Source organism: Triticum aestivum, chromosome 6B, assembly GCF_018294505.1.
Source record: "Triticum aestivum cultivar Chinese Spring chromosome 6B, IWGSC CS RefSeq v2.1, whole genome shotgun sequence".
Lineage (NCBI taxonomy): Eukaryota > Viridiplantae > Streptophyta > Magnoliopsida > Poales > Poaceae > Triticum > Triticum aestivum.
The window spans coordinates 283,776,039-283,790,599 of NC_057810.1; the positions used below are offsets into that span (position 1 = coordinate 283,776,039).

Consider the following 14,561-nt stretch of genomic DNA (forward strand, 5'->3'; position numbering starts at 1 on the left):
TTAAACTTTAATTTCATATGATGTTTGATTATGTCTGTTGCGATTTCGTAAGTTTTATCATGTCACGTTTGGTTTCGATAGTTAGCAATTGCGAAGAGAAAACCGGTCACCAAGGAGGGGAATTTTTTTACATCACCTGTTAAATCAATAACAACCATATTTGATGTAAAATCTTCTCTCTCCTACCCCATAATACTTTTTACATTGCCAATATTTACATCACGTAGTCTAAAAAAAATTAGATCACTTGTTGGAGATTTTTCTTAGAACTATCACTCGACCCCTTATTCCTAGTGGGCCTCGTATAAGAGGTGTTAGAGATTTTTTTTTCTTTTTTGAGAACTATCACTTGTTGAAGTTTTTTTTTAAGAATTATCACTTGTTTTTGTTTTTTGTTTGAGAATTATCACTTGTCGGAGATGCTCTTGCACATGAGAGGTTTGGGCCTCCGCGTTGCCCTTATTCCTAGTGGGCCTCGTATTGTATATTTGCGAGTTAATAGGCATAACCCTCGACCCCTCAAGCCTAAAAAAAAGCATAACCCTCAAAGAGAGAAGAAATTCCCCGAAATGGCGGCGTCCGGCGAGGGAGCGTCGCTGCCGTCTCCGGCAGGTGGCGAGGACAGCCGCCGCCGTCGTGTGAGCTACTTCTACGAGCCCACGATCGGCGACTACTACTACGGGCAGGGCCATCCGATGAAGCCCCACCGCATCCGCATGGCGCACTCGCTAGTTATCCACTATGGTCTGCACCGCCTGCTCGAGCTCTCACGCCCCTTCCCTGCCTCGGAAGCCGACATCAGCCGCTTCCACTCCGACGAATATGTCTCCTTCCTTGCCTCTGCGACCGGCAACCCGACCATCCTCGACCCCCGCGCCGTCAAGCGCTTCAACGTCGGGGAGGACTGCCCCGTCTTTGACGGACTCTTCCCCTTCTGCCAGGCCTCCGCCGGTGGCAGCATCGGCGCCGCCGTCAAGCTCAACCGTGGCGACGCCGACATCACCGTGAACTGGGCTGGCGGGCTCCACCATGCCAAGAAGGGCGAGGCCTCTGGGTTCTGCTATGTCAATGACATCGTCCTCGCCATTCTTGAGCTTCTCAAGTTCCACAGGGTACTTCTTTTCTTACTATTCTTCGCGAGGGGGTATTCGTACTTTTAGCCTTGTTCGCCTTCACACCTGATTTGTTTGGATGGATAAGCTCATAGGTTGTGTAACTGGTTCTTAGGGTTTAGATTCAGATGCGTATTGCAAAGGATGTGATTATTTGGGGGCATTGAAGTTCGGGAAACTGTTTTGGTGCCTGATTGGAGGGTGCTAGGCCTTTAACGGTTTCGGGTTGCTTCGAATGCAGGACGGTCAAAAGAAAATTTGTAGATCCTCTCGTGGTTTTTTTAGTGGAGATCTTCTGGTGTGAAGCAGCCTGCATTCGAAGCAGCCTGCGTGGTCTTTCACAGACAGATTGAAGCAGCCTTTCTCATCGCTAATATAGCCACTGTTGTGAAATACTAGGAGTGGGTTCTCTGTGTGTATCTGTATATGGCTATAAATCATCAGGAGTGTGGATGCAAAGCTGTGCATCCAGCTTCCTTGTGATTTGCAGCTAATTTGAACAAGTGGCTATATTCATGAAGTGTATAATGTGGTAATGTTGCTGCTAATAGTTTTTCCATTAGCTGATATGTCGATTTTGGACTTAGCAGCATTAGCTCATGGATGTGAGAAATGATGGTTCTAGTCTAATGTTCTATCAGTTTGCAAGTTTATTTCTGTGGGGATACCGTTGGTTGATATAGTTGTTTTAGTAGGTGTAAATATTCATGAAATATGTTGGGCATTGGGTTTTGCTGGCAAGAATTTTTATTAGGCATGTGTCTCTGTACACAACGAGGTTTGATCATTTTAGACTCTGCGAGTCTGCTGTTGACTAGTTTTGGAGCCTCGTAAGCAAGTTGCTCCTGTACTGTGTTTGTCCAGTTTGCTGCTCGTGTGACTGGCATCCACCTTACCATTATCTGTCTGTAAATGATGCTTCCTGAAATATTATCACCCCTTTCGTTTTAAAATCAACAGTAGGTTCTCTCGTGTTCAATAAAGCAGGGTACATGTATTCTAAACTTGTCAAGCATTACCGTCCATGTTTAAGCTTTTTAAGCCTGTAGGATATGCCACCTGCTGAGTTTTATGATGACCATCTTAATTTCTTATGGCTAACATTTTTTTTTATCTGTTCCAGCGTGTGCTATATGTAGACATTGATGTCCACCATGGAGATGGTGTGGAGGAAGCCTTCTTCACTACAAACCGAGTCATGACGGTTTCTTTCCACAAGTATGGAGACTTCTTTCCTGGAACTGGGCATATAACTGATGTTGGAGCGGGTGAAGGGAAACATTATGCTGTAAATGTCCCCCTGAGTGATGGTATTGATGATGACACCTTCCGTGATCTGTTCCAATGCATCATTAAAAGGGTAATGGAGGTTTATCAGCCAGAGGTAGTTGTTCTCCAGTGTGGGGCTGACTCTTTGGCTGGAGATAGGTTAGGCTGCTTCAATCTGTCTGTGAAAGGCCACGCAGACTGCCTCCGTTTTCTCAGGTCATTCAATATTCCTATGATGGTTTTGGGAGGTGGAGGTTACACCATCAGAAATGTTGCTCGCTGTTGGTGCTATGAGGTTTACATCTCCCTCCCTCCCTCCCTCCCTCTACACATATGACTAAATTTGTTGCATGATAGTTATCAAAACTGATAGTATTTGGGTTAATTGCAATGCAGACTGCAGTTGCTGTTGGCGTTGAACCTGATAACAAGTTGCCTTATAATGACTATTACGAGTATTTTGGCCCTGACTATAATCTTCATATTCAACCAAGAATTGTGGAAAATCTGAATACTACAAAAGACTTGGAGAATATAAAGTAAGTAAACTCTATCTATAATGTGTACACATTCTTTTGCTGGAAGTTGCTCCAGAAGATTCTATGCAGACTACTGCCAATGATGATCTATGCTGGATTTTCAGTATTTAATTGTAATTCAGTATGTTTGTCTTCTAAAAATGTATTGTTCAGCTGCACACTTAATTCACTGTTGCTATAAAATGGTTGAATTTCTCAGTTACAATTATTTTCTTTCTTCCATGCATGATTTGGTTCCTTTTTCCTTGGCTTGTTCCTGGGCTCTTGTAATTCTGGTTCTCAATATTGTATAATGTCATAACAAGATTCCAACTCCTTGCATTTCATGGCTAGGGTACATTTGCTCACTTTTTGCTATACATGTTTCTAGCTGTGGAGGATGACCTTTTCATGTGATATGGCTAATTTTTGTGCGGGAATCTGCAGGAACATGATATTGAATCATCTTTCAAAGTTAGAACATGTCCCAAACGCTCAATTCCATGAAAGACCATCAGATCCTGAAGGTCCAGAAGAGGTTCGTTTTTTTTTTCCGTTGTCATTAATTCCTTCTGATTCACACTGTTTTGCTTTGTCATGCATGTGTATTTATTTGATGCTTTCCTTATATAGAAGGAGGAGGATATGGACAAGAGACCAGCTCAGCGCAGCAGATTATGGAGTGGAGGAGCTTATGATTCTGACACAGAAGATCCTGACCACATGAAAACCGAGGCTAACGACTTATCTGCCAACTCTATCATGAAGGTTAGCCCTTCTGCGCCAAAGCATTTATGCCATCCATCTTGCCTACTACTACCTCCGTTCACAAATACTCCCTCCGTTCCTAAATGTAAGTCTTTGTAGAGATTCCACTATGAACCAGCGTCTGTGGTTCATAGTGGAATCTCTACAAAGGCTTATATTTAGGAACGGAGGGAGTATAATATGTTCTAACTTTTTTGTGAATCGGATGTATATAGACATGTTTTAGTCTGTTTGTTCACCCATTTCAGTCCGTATGTAGTCCATATTGAAATATCAAAAACATCTTATATTTGTGAACGGAGGGAGTACTATACTAGCATTGACTGTTTGTTCTCTTTCGATGATGTGAAACTCTGAACTATTTTGATTTGGAAATTAAGTTTGACTTGACAAAAAGTTCAATGTTGTTGGTGCAGGATGCATCAAATGATGATTTGTAGACTGGCTCCCCGAAATTACTGTTTACTCCTGGGTTTTTTACGTGCATGCTGAAGAGCGGGGAAGTGTTTGAAGATACTAATCTCTGTACCCGCACCTGACCATTTTGTAAACCCATGTTGTGAAACAGTTAATGCTTCGGGCACCCCTAACATTTCCGCTTTCATTCGGCACATCGACATGTTTATGCTGGAACTATGTGTGCATTCGTATGGATTTGTATTCCTCCATTTCGTTTAATCTGTACTCTACCCCGGGGTAGCATGAGTCTCATGATTTTTTGTTTGTGGTCCAAGCATTCCTGGTTACATCTAGGGGTGGATTAACAAGCTGCTCTGCTCGTTAAGCTCGTTAAGATTAATGAGTTAAACCCCTGCTCGGCTTGGTTCGTTTGAAGTTCGTTAAGCGAGCGAGGGCTCGTTAACAGATTATAATGTGTGCATTAGTTTGTTGCCTCCTATGTCAATTAGATTGAATAGATGGACCGAGGTGCAAAAAGTTTGTCACGTAAGATAAAAATATATATTGTGTTGTTATTAACGAGCTTAACGAGCTATTCTTGAAAATTGTTAGCTCGTTCATTAAGTTAGTTAAGCTTAACGAGCCGAGATCAATGATTAGCTCTATTTATTAAGAAGTGAGCTATGAGCTTAACAAGCTGAACTATCGAGCGCTTATTAAGCTCATGAGCTAAGAGCTTTTGGTCATCATTGATAAATGAATCGGCATCCGTTGGCACCGCCGGTGCCAACAAAACAAAGCATTTGAAAGGCACATTCTGCAATAAGAGAAACGACAACGACCGGCAAGGGAACACATTTAGGGCAACTTCAATAGGCCGGCTTAATTCGTCCGCGCGTGTTTGTTTGTTTTGATCAAAACGAACAAAAGCGTCAGCCCAACGTGTCGATCCAAATCCAAAACGCGTTCGCCCGGTGACTGTTTGAACTCATTTCAGGCCCAAATTTGTGCCTGGTTTGTGTCCGCGCGGATACGAAACGGAGGTGGTGCACGCCCTCTCAGTGTCCGCTGCGGCCCCACCTGTCGGCCGCCCAACTACCGCCCGCGGTCATATTAAGGGCCTGTTCGGCATCAGCCTAGCTTCCAAATCCTCTAAATCTGCGGAGAGGTTGCACCGAACAGTCAAACTCCAGGAAGCTTCCCAGATCTGAGGGTGCCCGACGTGCAAAAAACTGGAGCACCACTTCTGGTCATCCCAGGAAAAGTGAGATCTGGAGTTGGCCTAATTTACGAAGTAACGCCACCGCCAAATGATTCACGTACCGGTTCGTTACCTTTTCCCTCCGATCTAGGCCAAGCCCACTCTCTCTCCTCCTGTCTACCTCTTGAGCCGACTGGGCTCCAGCCCGCCCAGGCAGGCTGGCCTGCTGGCGTGAACTAGAAGCGGAAGTGAGCGAAGCGAACGGTTTTCCATCGATTGCAATCCACGAAGAAGCTGGCATCGGGAAACAGAAGCGAGATTCGAGGATCTAGCGAAGCTAGCGGACATCCGAACAGGCCCTAAACGCGGCCACCTACCTCGTGCCCGCTTGTTAGTGGGTGGAAGGGCCGTGTGTTTGTTCTTTTTAATTGCAAGAGTGCACGCCGGGGGGGGGGGGTCATCCACTTCCATCCCCCGCCCGTCCACATCTAGCCACGCTTACTCCCTCGCCGACGACCAGAAACCCTAGCCAGCCATGGGCTTCTTTAGCAGGAAGGGGAAAAAGGAAGTTCAGCGCCGACGCGAGCTCTTCCCGCGTGCCTCCTCCGCCGCCAGCGGCTCGACGCGGCTCGCCACCGCGGGAGAGAACGACTGCACATCCCAGTCCATCAGGCGCGGTGGCACTGGCAGTACCACTCGCCCCTCCAATATTTAGATGTCAACATGCCGCACGACTGGCATCTGGACCCGCAGCGGATCCCCATTCCGGCGGTGCCACGCTTGGCGCGAGCGAACGCCGACGAGGTCCACCGCCGCCGCGAGCTCCTTACGCCAGAGCAGCGGGCAATGCATGCCTACGCGCCAGACTCCCCAACTAGGAGCGCTGGTTTGCATTAGAGCACGATGAGGAGCGTCACCGCAGTGTCCACGTTGACCATGTCGTCCTCCCGCCGCCCTAGATGTCTTGCTAAAGGAGGAGGAGGAGGCGGAGGCGGCATACCAAGTCGCGCTCGAGGCGGCCCTACAGTGCGCGCTCGAGGTGGCCCTACAGCGCGCGCTCGAGGAGAGCCGGCTGGAGGAGGATGCACATTGGGATGGCTTGGAGCAGGCCCTCGCCTTGTCGGCGGCGGGACTCCGTTCACGCTCCCCTGTTCGTCCCGTCATCGCCGCCGCCTTTCATTGGGCCCAAGCCCGCGCGGGAGCCCGAGCCCACGCCCATGCGTAAGCGGTCACCGTCGTCGCCCCGCTTGGCCCGAGGAGGCCTACTCGTGGACCGGTGAGCTCCGCGAATGGGTGAGCGCGCCTCCCGTGCACTATGCCGCAACGCGCGGACGAGGAGGCAGCCCACCTGGAGCGCTGGAAGGCGCACTGGCTCGCCGAGGAGCAGGCCAACGGCGAGCAGCAGATGCTCTGGGCGCGCAAGGAGGAGGAGGCGCCGCGAGGAGGAGGAGGAGCGCGCCCGTCGTGTCGTAATGCCGACGCCACAGCAGACGCCGGAAAAGGCTGCCCTCGCGGTGTGCCAGAGCGCATTCGGTTGGGCTGGGCCGCCACTCACCTTCATCAACCTCACCGGCGACCGCGACGACGACAAAGGCAAGGGCAAGGGCAAGGCGGACGCCTACGGCAACGGGCGGGCGAGGAGTTGTTTTTAGTGTTTAGTTAATGTTTAAGTGGACTTTGACCAGCGGTTGACCGACCATTTATATTTAATTATGTTTATTTTAGTCGTGTGTCTTCGGTATTTGCTTTTTAACACGGGCAAATACAGGTCTGACTCCCATTAGGTACACCGGCCGACCCAAATAAAATAAAATTACTAGACGCGTCCATCCATTGGTCAACCCAAACGGACAAAAGACGATTGGGTTGCCACATTGAAGTTGTCCTTATGACTGAATACCCAGTCAGCCACTGTTATCATGGTAAATACCGAGCCTATCTGCTCTTGGTTTATTTTACAATGAATTTCTCAAAAAATCCTCAACGACAGCAATTGAACGCACCAAAACCAAGAAGCGAAGCACACAATTAGTAGAACCTTTTTCGATGAGAGTGCTAGGGCAGTAGGCTTGACAGATACTCCCTTCGTATTTATTTACTTCGTATATTAGTTTTGATCAAAGTCAAGTTTTACAAACTTTGACAAAGTTTATAAACAAAAATATTAACATATACAATAACAAACAAATACCATTAGATTCGTTGTTGAATGTAATTCCACATCATATAGATTTGTTATGTTAAATATTTATATTCTTTTCTATAAATTTGATCAAACATTAACAGTCAACTTTAATATGCGAGTAAATAAAAACGGAGGGAGTAATACTACTTCATACTCCTCCGGTTTTATAGGTAGTACCTATACATTATTTTTAAGTCAAACAGTCCGAAGTTTGACCATGTTTATACACAAAAGTATGTACATTAAAAATACTAAATGCATATCATTGGATACATCATCAGTTATATTTTTATATTGTATATGTTTGGAATTGAATATATAAAATTTTTCTTCATAAACTCGGTCAAAGTTTGACTAATTTGACTTTTCAGAAAAATCTATTCACACTATAATATGGAACGGAGGCAGTATAAATCGACATAGTAAAACTGGACACATGCAGAGTGTGCTTGCACCAACTGGAAATCTTTATTAAGCAGTGTAGCTGCCAAACCTAGTTTCAATGTCTGACGGGACACTTATCGAACGGGAACAAATTAGGGCATGTACAATGGTGCTATCTTAGGAGTGCCACGTAGGATAGATGATGAGGTGAAGGAGAGAGAACTCATAAGAAAAGGCTTGTCTTCTCTTATTTAAGAGAAGACAAGAGGTGATCTCTTAGCACAATATGTCTCACCATATTTTTAGGAATTGCTAGTTATTAAAGATAAGGCTAAGAGATGACCCATTGTAGACAAATCTTTTTGTCATCTCTAAATCACATGCAAGACTTAAGATAAGACTATCTTATCAACCATTGTACATGCCCTTATGTGCAGAAATCATAAAAAAACGCTAGGAGGGGCGGCACGGGGGTCGGGGGAGATGGGGAAAGAATTCTCAGCGTGTTTGGCAGCATGAGGGAAAGGGATTGGGAGTTTACAGAAGGGAGTTTGTCTAGGGATTAGGCTTGAGAAGTACTCCCTCAATCCCATAATGTAAGATGTTTTTTGACACTAGTGTAGTGACAAAAAACGTCTTACATTATGGGACGGAGGGAGTAGATTTTTAGTCCAAATCCCCTGTTTGATGTGTGGTGGGAATTTGGAGGAAGCTTCATCCCACCTGAATTAACAGGGGGAGACTAGGGAAGAGATACGTGGGAATTAGCCTGTTTAGTTACCTTTCCCCTTCCTTCCTCAATTCCCTTGCCCCCAACCAAACAATGGATTATATGCCTCATACCCCTTAAACTCTCATTCCCTGTCACTAATTCCCACCAACCAAACACGCTGTCTATCCTATGCTGTTCCATTCAACAACTTATTCTGACAATTCTATCATGTGGAACCATAATAGACACTCGAGTCATATGTATGGTTAATCTTATTTAAACTATAATATGTAGATCTAGCATATGAAAATATAACTATCAGAAAGTAAGTAACTTAATGTGATATGCTTTACAATCTTTATTAAATGACATCACTGATTTGTTTGAATAGTATTGAAGCAAAGGGTAGAGTTAATGTCGGAGGACCATCACAGCTATCTTGCTGGCCATATTTAATTCATGCTTTTGCAACATGGGAGTTCTTTGACCTGCTAATGTGGTACTAGAAATTATGGAGCACATGATACTGGACAATTTAGGGTAGTCATATACTCTTCTGAATAATGAGACGTAATTACCTAACCATTTCACTTGCCCTTTGTCTTTTTCAAAATTAGATGTACTATGTGTTTGCCGTGTTATAATTTCTTAGTACTTGGATGTGCGTAACTTATTTATTGAACTTATAGGACGATGGAGTGGTCGGAATTAGTCACCAAATTCACCCTGTGATATATAGGACGACGGAGTGGTCGGAATTAGTCACCAAATTCACCCTGTGATACACATTCATGTTAAAGTCCACTACTGTAAATATATACCTTAGTAGTTAGCAATTAGTATATGGCACTTCACAACCTTGTACATAAAAGATGGAAAAGACCAACTTAGGATATAAATCTGTTTAGAGCTGTCCCTGTAGAGCAGGATCCTTTGATGTTGTTTATTCTGTTATTGTGCATCAAGAGTGAAGTGGTGTGTAGTGATGCTACATGGGAGCTTGCGGCAAAGGGTCGAAGAATGACTTCGAAATGATACTACATGCACATTACTGCAGAAGTTGGCTGAAGTCTGAAGGAGCAGGTGGAGAAAGCTTTTGCTTGTTGCTTGAAGGATCCCCTTGAGGATAGGAACTGTGGCAGTAATGGCGGACGAGTTCAGGAATTTTGAAGGCCAGTATTACTACATCTGCTGACGGTGCGAATAAGACATGGTAGGTGAAAAGACAGACAGTCTCCATTCAAACATTTCCATCTTTATATAGGTATGGACAGGGACATGATAAAGAAAGTACGCAACTCAGCTATCTTAAGAACCCAAACTTGTGTAATGCCATTTATTCCCTGACCTAGTAGCTCAGTATTTAGAAACTATGGTTGACAGCGTTTTTCCATCTGTGTTATTGTTTTCTCCTTTTCTGATAAAATTGTTTATAATGACTGACCAACTAACTGACTGGGCCCTTAAGCATGCCTGCTCTGTACCAACCTCTAACTCAACCATAGCTGATTTTTTTTTGTCATTTCTCCATATTCTGAAGTCCGGAAAGACAAAGAAGGAATGTGAGGACCTTGCTCGTCGTTCTTGATGTGTCTATCTTTTCTTTTCACACCCATAAACTCTTTTGACTTGCCAATGTTGAGTTAGCATCCGATCTAACAAGCTCTGACCATTAAGTTTCTTCTAGTTCTGTATATGCCAAATCGGCAAGAGTTGCTCATTTTGGGCTTACCATGATGGATGGTCATCATCACTGGTACGTAACTATTTTCACAAACTCACCTTATATGATGGCCTTCTCTTTAGTGCATAATTGACATGAGCTGTATCTGTCTAGTGACTATGTTCTATTTGTTTGATTATTAGTTGAAGCTCCAAGGCTGCTATCAGTTGTTCCTAGTCTGAAGGCAAAGGATCTGCTGGTCATTATAGCATGGGCTCATCCTAGCTAACCTAACATGATTGATTAATTGTCACTTATTGTGCATTGCATTTCGTCATTCATTGAGGAGAAATACGACTCTCAAGGTCTTTTTGTACACCTGTCCTCGAATAATTTTTCTATGGTCCATTCTTGGGTTGATCATTCACACCCTTAAGTCTTCTTTGGTCTGGGAGAGTTCTAGGTGGATTTCTTAGGATTTAGTTTGAAAAATGCATACTCATACATCTACGTTGCTGAGCATGTGATTGCATGATGTGGAGTTGTTGACAACATTGCTAACATAAACTGGCAGAAGGGAGCTTCCTGACAATATACCCTTCTCATGTTCAAAAACATTTCACCTCCCTTGTTTTGAAGGAAATTCCTGATGACTGCAGATGATGGAATTGTGTGCTAGCTGAGGCACAATGCCAAGTTGTAGGCTTCGGTAGATACCTTATTTTTTCCTGAACAATTTTTTATCTTTTTTTTTGACTGAGTTGCATTGGTGCTTGGCTGCTTGCTGGTTTGTCTTATATCCCTTATAAATGTTTTTCCTCACAATAAATGCATACACATATCGCATGAATACAAGAAAATGGTTGATGCTTTCTTCTGTGTATATAAACCTCTAGAGCCCATGGTCCTTAGAAATGATTGTGGTATAGAGCTGAGGTCTTCGTCACAAATATCACCTTCATCATGTTATTTAGATTTCTCTTAAGATTCCAAGTTTGGAGTCTGAAGTTGAACGAAGGCATGATGTAACACAAAACCACATTCTATTTATTTCCTTTATATATACTACATAACGGACATTGATGTGTAATAAAGTATCTTGACGGTGACTGTGTATGTAATAACAAATATAAGTACATATAGCTGCACACAGTTGCAAACTTATGCTTTTTGTAACTTGGATTGAGTAATAGACATATATCTATCTTCCTGAAACAACCTGAACTGCTTGCGTACCAACCAGTGTACGGGATCCTGATCTCGGATGGCGACGTTGCCATGCTGTTTCGTCCATGCTTTTTCAGACGACGAAGCTACCTTCTTCTCCATGCGATGGCGAAGCTGGACCGCTACTGCTCAGCAGCTCCTCAATCATCTGCAGCGTGAGCCTCTCCTCGTCATCCATTGTACTCGCCGGTGAAGAAGCCGTGGTTGCTGACACTGTGGACTGCGCTGCCACCGCATTGCCGGATGGCCCGGCCCCTTTGTTGAGCTCCACGGTCATGACCCAGTTGGAGTCGGCGCGGGCCCCTGCGCGCTTCTGCCAGACGCCAATGTGGGACTTCTCGGTGTCGAGGCGAAGGCAGGTCAGGGACGGAGACGGCGCTTTGCAGCACTTGCGAAGCTTGGCACTGAGAACCTGGGACAGGTTGCTCGTCGAGGAGGAGGAGCTGCCGCCACGGACGTCCCGGGTTGCAGCTGGGGCAGGATCGCCGGTGCTGCTCCTCTGCACGGGGAAGTTGGTCTTGGCATTGCGGCCGCTCATCAGAACGGCGGCCTCGTCGTAGGCCCGTGCAGCCTCTTCAGCGGTTTCAAAGGTACCAAGCCACACCCTCCTTTTACTTTATTCACAAAGACACGCATGCAGTTTGTTAGAATCTTGTAAACCGATCGACGAAGAAACCACTGCTCTTTACAGGAAGTTAGAGGGAATCGAGGGAAGCTAGGAAGGAGGGGAGGGGCTTACAGGAGGGGGTGTCTGATCTCAGAGACCCAGGAGCCCCAGTGGCGCTGCCTGACTCCACGGAACTTCTTCTTGGGTTGCACCATTTTGTTCTGTCTGTCTGTCCTTCACAGACGAGGGAACGAGCCTCTGAGTCCGCCAAGGTGTTGTGGGGGGTGAGGAGAAGAGCTCTGGTCCGAGTGATGAATATAAGCTGCCCAGCCTGTACTTGCTTCTGCCACTGCCGTGTTAAATGTGGTTAGATGCGTAGGTAGTCAAATAGTACGCGGCACAGTGTCACACGCCCCCCCTCACAGACTGGTCTAGTTTTCACTGGCCATCATTGGAAGACAGTGTATACACCGGAGAGCATGGGTGCCTTGCTGCTGGGGTCACTTACCAGTACCACCACCAGTCTAGCACGCAGCCGTGCGCCGAGGCAGAAGACAAGAGCGAGATCGGGGGAGGCGCAACGGAAGTCTGGAGGGGGTCCGCAGGGGTGGACTGTCGGTGAACTGAGTAGATGCATAGCATAACCACCTTCCCTGCTAGTACAATGGTAATAAACACGCTCACCTACACCAGTGGCCAGCCACATTTAATTGTGGGGCTGGGCAGCCCTGGCACTGGCAGAGTTGATTCACCTAAGCTCCTACAACTAGCCATGTCTTCTCTTCTTCTGAAAGATCAGATCCCGAGATTATTATTATTATTATTAAAGGCCCAACAGGTCAGGTACCAACAGCTGTTCACCAGAAGCCTTGAGCTAAATGAGTTAATGAAAGTTACAATAATGTTACAAACCAGGACAAAGTTGCAAGTAAAACCGAGCCAGATACAGAAAGAGAGCTCACCATCTTGGTTCTTTCGTAGCTAATGGCCGTGGTCCAGATGCCCAATCCAATCATGGGTTTGGGTGCCATGGGACGCATGGCCCCCTTGGCACTTAACTGCAAAGACTGATATGTCAAGACTTCTGTTTAGATTGTCAATATGGTAAGACTTGTGCTGGGAAACCAGCGTTTTCGGGATATTTTGTGCTTTGTGTGCGATAGCCTCTTGGAGGCTCTTTTGCTTCATTTGGAACCCCTCTTCATCGTTCAACACCCAGTCTTGTTTGAGCCGTGGAATGGGCAACAAAATGTTGCTTTTAAGCTAGTGCAGATTACTTTTAGACTTGATAGAGCGGTTTTGAGTAAGACTTGCTGGGGAGCTGTCAAGCTTCCCTTTGCTCCGATATTTTTGGCTCTGGGATCGCTTCCTTGGAGCTGGTTCGCATTTAAGCCTGTCCAAGGTTAGCTCCATGTACAGCCTGGTGATGACGATGGTGCGTGCTCATGTTTCCTTTGCTTGACGGAGAATTTAAAAGTTATATCTTCTGACATATTGTTGACTGCTGTGTTATGATCGTCGTGCTTGGTCGCAAGACTTCACAAATTTCATCAAAGTTTTTCCACCTATGAATTATGTGTTGTTTCGACCTTTTTTCACGCAGTCTGAAAGTTCATGGCAGTGACTTCAGATTTGTAAACATCTTGCTGCTCTTAACATTATCATCCGTAAATCTGCTCAAATGGGATAGATGCCCTGACAATGCACGGCAATGGTAGTACTAACTAGGCCGTGGACGGCCCTACGCAGTCTGGTGATATCGACATTTAAGTGTCCAACAGTTGGTCTGCAATAATTGTCATATTTCACGAGGCAACTGCCCCGATTTCATTTTATTTTGTGTGTTGAAGTGAATCGGATTTGCTTGGAGTCCGTTACCCCTGTCGACCCAGTTAATGAGGAGCAGATATGTGCAGGCTCCACAGACATCTGTGTCAGGTTTTGCTGGACAGGAAGCTTCTGTGACCGATCTATTCCTTCTGACACTGTCTGCACTGCACGCAACCTTTTCCTCATGGCAAGTACATGCAGCACACCAGTTCAAACTGGCAGCAGTACATCAAGTCAGGAAATAGGACCATTTCACAATGTACTAGTGCCTCTTTAGAAATCTTTGGAGTTTTGGATCTCGACTGATCAAACCAAAAACTCCTTAAATTCGAGTGTTAATATGTGTACTTGTTTAAACTGATCACAAGTGAAATAATATCTCGTTAGATTTCTTATTCTAGAAGTAAAAATGATACTTTTCTGTGCTTTCAGTCCCTATATGTTTTTGCACTGTGGAGTTTCATGAGTAGCCAGTATTTCTTTTTGTCTCGTCACACGTATTACAAATGCATTTGTTTGCTTGATTTTGGCTGAGATGGTGGATGGATGAATATGTGGAAGGGTATGAGGGACAATATGTGGCCAGACCGGGTTGCCAAATCATTAGTTTCTGGTAGAACTCGAGGACCTTAGCGGGATACCTGGCCAGAGTCTGGCTGGCCGGCCTCAATTATTTCTCGTTGTGT

General features: G+C 45.3%; 2 protein-coding genes across 2 annotated transcripts; one reads left to right on the forward strand and one right to left on the reverse strand.

The window, feature by feature from the left end:
* The first annotated feature begins 507 nt into the window (after positions 1-507).
* On the forward strand, positions 508-4,378 carry LOC123136940 (histone deacetylase 6). The gene is made up of 6 exons (XM_044556457.1): positions 508-1,112; positions 2,236-2,676; positions 2,778-2,920; positions 3,347-3,437; positions 3,533-3,667; positions 4,084-4,378. Exons 1-6 carry the CDS (start codon positions 570-572, stop codon positions 4,105-4,107), a joined length of 1,377 nt encoding a protein of 458 aa, XP_044412392.1. The 5' UTR covers positions 508-569; the 3' UTR covers positions 4,108-4,378.
* Positions 4,379-11,235: 6,857 nt separating this feature from the next.
* Positions 11,236-12,405, reverse strand: LOC123134091 (ethylene-responsive transcription factor WIN1-like). Its single transcript, XM_044553434.1, has 2 exons — positions 12,178-12,405; positions 11,236-12,052 (listed from the first exon to the last, which is right to left on the reverse strand). The coding sequence occupies exons 1-2, from the start codon at positions 12,258-12,260 to the stop codon at positions 11,512-11,514; spliced, it is 624 nt and encodes a 207-aa protein (XP_044409369.1). The 5' UTR covers positions 12,261-12,405; the 3' UTR covers positions 11,236-11,511.
* Between the last annotated feature and the right edge of the window lie 2,156 nt (positions 12,406-14,561).

Bases quoted from the DNA above. Each gene is read 5' to 3' on its own strand.
- LOC123136940 (XM_044556457.1), top strand. From the start codon at position 570: ATGGCGGCGTCCGGCGAGGGAGCGTCGCTGCCGTCTCCGGCAGGTGGC. The intron at 2,677-2,777 runs GTTTACATCTCC...ATTGCAATGCAG, and splicing joins CTCGCTGTTGGTGCTATGAG to ACTGCAGTTGCTGTTGGCGT. The intron at 3,438-3,532 runs GTTCGTTTTTTT...TTCCTTATATAG, and splicing joins ATCCTGAAGGTCCAGAAGAG to AAGGAGGAGGATATGGACAA.
- LOC123134091 (XM_044553434.1), bottom strand. From the start codon at position 12,260: ATGGTGCAACCCAAGAAGAAGTTCCGTGGAGTCAGGCAGCGCCACTGG. The intron at 12,053-12,177 runs GTAAGCCCCTCC...TTGTGAATAAAG, and splicing joins GAGATCAGACACCCCCTCCT to TAAAAGGAGGGTGTGGCTTG.